The sequence below is a fragment of the Nestor notabilis genome, unplaced genomic scaffold, assembly GCF_000696875.1.
Source record: "Nestor notabilis isolate BGI_N333 unplaced genomic scaffold, ASM69687v1 scaffold34619, whole genome shotgun sequence".
NCBI classification, from domain to species: domain Eukaryota; kingdom Metazoa; phylum Chordata; class Aves; order Psittaciformes; family Psittacidae; genus Nestor; species Nestor notabilis.
The window spans coordinates 1-3,527 of NW_009943816.1; the positions used below are offsets into that span (position 1 = coordinate 1).

General features: G+C 45.1%; 1 protein-coding gene across 1 annotated transcript in view; it reads left to right on the top strand.

The window, feature by feature from the left end:
- Positions 1 to 171: 171 nt before the first annotated feature.
- NPHP1 (nephronophthisis 1 (juvenile)) overlaps positions 172 to 3,527 on the top strand; it is a gene marked incomplete at both ends in the record, with an annotated part of 12,337 nt that continues 8,981 nt past the window's right edge. Inside the window, 5 exons of the mRNA XM_010022111.1 lie at positions 172 to 308; positions 1,142 to 1,349; positions 1,642 to 1,743; positions 2,474 to 2,565; positions 3,002 to 3,044. Coding sequence (XP_010020413.1) covers positions 172 to 308; positions 1,142 to 1,349; positions 1,642 to 1,743; positions 2,474 to 2,565; positions 3,002 to 3,044 — 582 coding nt within the window. The remainder of the gene's footprint in view (positions 309 to 1,141; positions 1,350 to 1,641; positions 1,744 to 2,473; positions 2,566 to 3,001; positions 3,045 to 3,527) is intronic.

Here is a 3,527-nt window from a genome sequence, read left to right on the forward strand (position 1 = left end):
ACCTTACAATCCCTGACTGGGATCTCTGAGATCCATTTATATACTTAGTAAAAGGGGAAGCGAGATGCCAGGGAGGGAGAGCAGCCCAGGAGGGTGAAAGCTTGTCTGGAAAATGCACTTTACAGAGGAACTTTGCTTCTTGGAGCCATTGGTTGTGTTGTTCCTTCTCAGGCTGACGAGCCTGCGCCTGTGGGGAGTTACAGTCAGAGGAAAGAAGAAGAAGAAAAGCTGTTGCAAAATCTCGCTCAGCAGTTGCAGAATCTTGTTCTTGTCTTGGATCAGGATAACACGACAAAGAAGTCCTCAGTGTAAGTAGCTTAAAGAAACAGACTTTGTGCTTCTGTAGAATTGTATGTGTACAGTTGGAAAGGTCCCTGAGAACTTGTTACTTCATCCCCTTTTAACATACAGTTAAGGAAGAAGTGCTCATGAGGTGACTCGTGGGGTTTGTTCTCTTGATGCAGCCGTGAATGACTGGTGGAATTCTCTGAGGGTGTTGGTTCATGGCTGAAATAGTGTGGCTGTTGAGGGGAGAGGATGCAGCGTGGTCACAGAACCATGGAATCAACCAGGCTGGAAAAGCCCTTTCAGCTCATCCAGTCCAACCGTTCCCAGCACTGCCAAGGCCACCACTAACCCCTGGCACTGAGGCCTCGGCTCCACGGGCTGTGAACACTTGCAGGGACGGTGACTCCAGCCCTGCCCTGGGCAGCCTGTTCCAATGCCTGAGCACCCTCTGGGCAAGGAATTGTTCCTCAGCTCCAGCTAAACCTGCCCTGGGGCAGCTTGAGGCCGGTTCCTCTTGTGCCATCCCTTGTTCCTTGGGAGCAGAGACCAGCCCCCTCCTGGCTCCATCCTCCTGTCAGGCAGTTACAGAGAGCGAACAGGTCCCCCCTGAGCCCTCTCTTCTCCACACTAAACCCCCAGGTCCCTCAGCCCTTCCTCATCACACTTGTGGTCTGTACACTTAGGGAGGGAACACCACTGGGATTTGGGAGTTTTTTCAGATCAGGACAGAGAGTACAATACAGGAATGCAAATTCTGGATGTGGATAATGCAGAGGAGCCCATATCCCAAGGATCTATAGTAATTCCAACAAGTTCTGTTAAAATAATAATAAAGTTTGATTTATTTTGGTAGGGATAAGCACCATCGGAAGGGTCCTCACCCAGAAGATGAAAATGAAGAAGAGGATGAGAGTGAAGATGAAAAAAGCAGTGAGGAGAAGGACAGTGAGGAAGCAGATGATGATGATGATGAGGATGAATTGCTGGATGATCCAAACGTTAAAGAATGTATCGCAGTTGGGAGCTTTGATGCACAGCAGGAAGGGGACCTCACATTCACGGTAAATGTGGCTCTGTAAATGTTGCTGGACTGCAGACAGCTCTTTGTTAAGCAATAACTATAATTAAATCTCATGCTTCTGGGATTCAGCCAGTTCATTCTGGGATTTGGGAGCAACAGCCTGGGGGGATCCAGTGTCCTTTTGCCACCTCCTGCAGTGGTGGGTCTGTCATGATAGTCTGTGACCTCTGTTGTAGGAAAACTTAAGCTTTTGTGTTGTTACTTTTAATTGTGCCTGGAGCTGTTGCGAAATACTTGGTTGCCTTTTGTCTCTGTCTCCTTTTGGTGGCAAGAAAGGGGAAATCCTGCTCATACATGACAAGAGGGCAGATGGCTGGTGGGTAGCTGAGAACTCCAGAGGGGAGAGAGGCCTCGTCCCTAGAACCTATCTCGCGGTGAGTGTGCTGCAGCCTCCTTCTGCCCCAGGCTCAGTCTGTTATTATATATGTATTAATGATAATACAGCTGCATACAAGTGATCACAGTGCTTACCTGGGGGGACAGAGCAGAGTTTCACCAGTTATTTGGAACTAACACCATGTTTGTATCCGTATGTGTGGAGGCAGCTGCCAAAAGCAGCATTTTTGTGCCTTGTGAAGATGGGACATACAAGTGCAGAGATGTTTCTTGAATATGAAGGTCATGATCTTTGTCACTAAAGGTCAGCTCTGAAGACTCCAAGGTGCTAATTGGACTTTTTCTACTTTATATGGACTAATTTGGACTTTTCCTAATTTATATGAAATGCGATTCCATGTAAATGTAAATGTTGGGAGTATTTTGTAATTCCAGACAGAAGAATCTTTTAAAAATGGATTTTAAAGCTTTGTAACTTGCTAGGTTATGTATTTATGCACGTATATATCTGGTGTACAGCTGTGATGAACATTTGAATGTGGGTACACAGTTTAGATTGAGTGATCAGATGGAACAGAGCTCTTCACAATATAACTAAAGAGCATGTTGACTTCATGATGCTGATGTATTTCTCTTTAAAGAATCCACATCACAGACAGAAAATCTCCTCTTCTGAACTGTTAATATGTGCTATGGTTGGAGAAAGCATTTTTAAGAGCAGAACTGTGAAGAAATCAAGCCCTTTGCCATTTTGAATGTGAATTGCAGGTCCATAAGGAAGATGACGAAAGCCAAGAGCAAAGTGAAGAACACGTAGAAGTGGTGGATGAAACAGCAGATGGAACTGAAATCAAAAAAAGGTAAATGGGGTGATGTGACAGCAAATAAGTACAAAATTCTTCTTCCCCTTCCTTGAACCTGGTGGTACGTTTCTTATAGTGAGAATACATCATAGGCTATTTGGTTCTTTGCACTTCCCCTGTCAGCACAGCAGTCACTTGCTCTGTTATCAGTGAGCAGACACACTTGTACTTGACTGGGTTCGTTGGGCAGTTTTGCTTTGCTTTGCCCTTTGATTATGTTTTTCCCCCTCATAAAATCAAAATATGGCTGGCTCCTGTATCCAGCGCATGAGACAGTCCAGCAGTTAGTTAGTCCTGGTGGCTGGAAATGTCCATTAGTAGTATCTCAGATGTGGTTATTAAGCTGCTGCTGTTTGAAAATGAACTAGTATTTAGTGTTTAGATTTTTATCTATTTGAGGATGATGTGTTACCAAAAGTATCTTTTCTCCCAGAACAGACTCTCACTGGAGTGCTTTAAGAAGAGCTGTCACAGAGGTGGGTGTACCTCTTGCGTGGCAACTTCATCTAACGTAAAGTTAATTATTTTTAGACAAGGTTTGCCTTTACCTGTTACACTGTTTCTAATACTAGACCATTGTTTTTAGTTAACATCCTCTATTTTGTGGTTTTGTAGCAGGAAACGCTACAGAAATGTCTCTAACTTCAGAAACAGGCTGCAGGCCAGCCTATGTGTCTGAATGACCATGCGAAGAAGATGCCTTTGGTTGTTTTGCCACAGCAGTACTAAACTAGTTCTTTCTCAAGGGGCTGATTTTATTCTGTAACTGGCTGTTCTGCTGCTTTGAAATGGAAGGGGATTTAACAAACAGGAGCCTGGCTGGGTTCATACCTGAGGCTGGGCCAGAGCAGCTTCATAGAATCACAGACTGGTTTGTGTTGGAAGGGACCATAAAGCTCCTCCAGCTCCAACCCCTGCCACAGGCAGGGGCCACCTCCCAATAAGACGGGGTCTCCAAG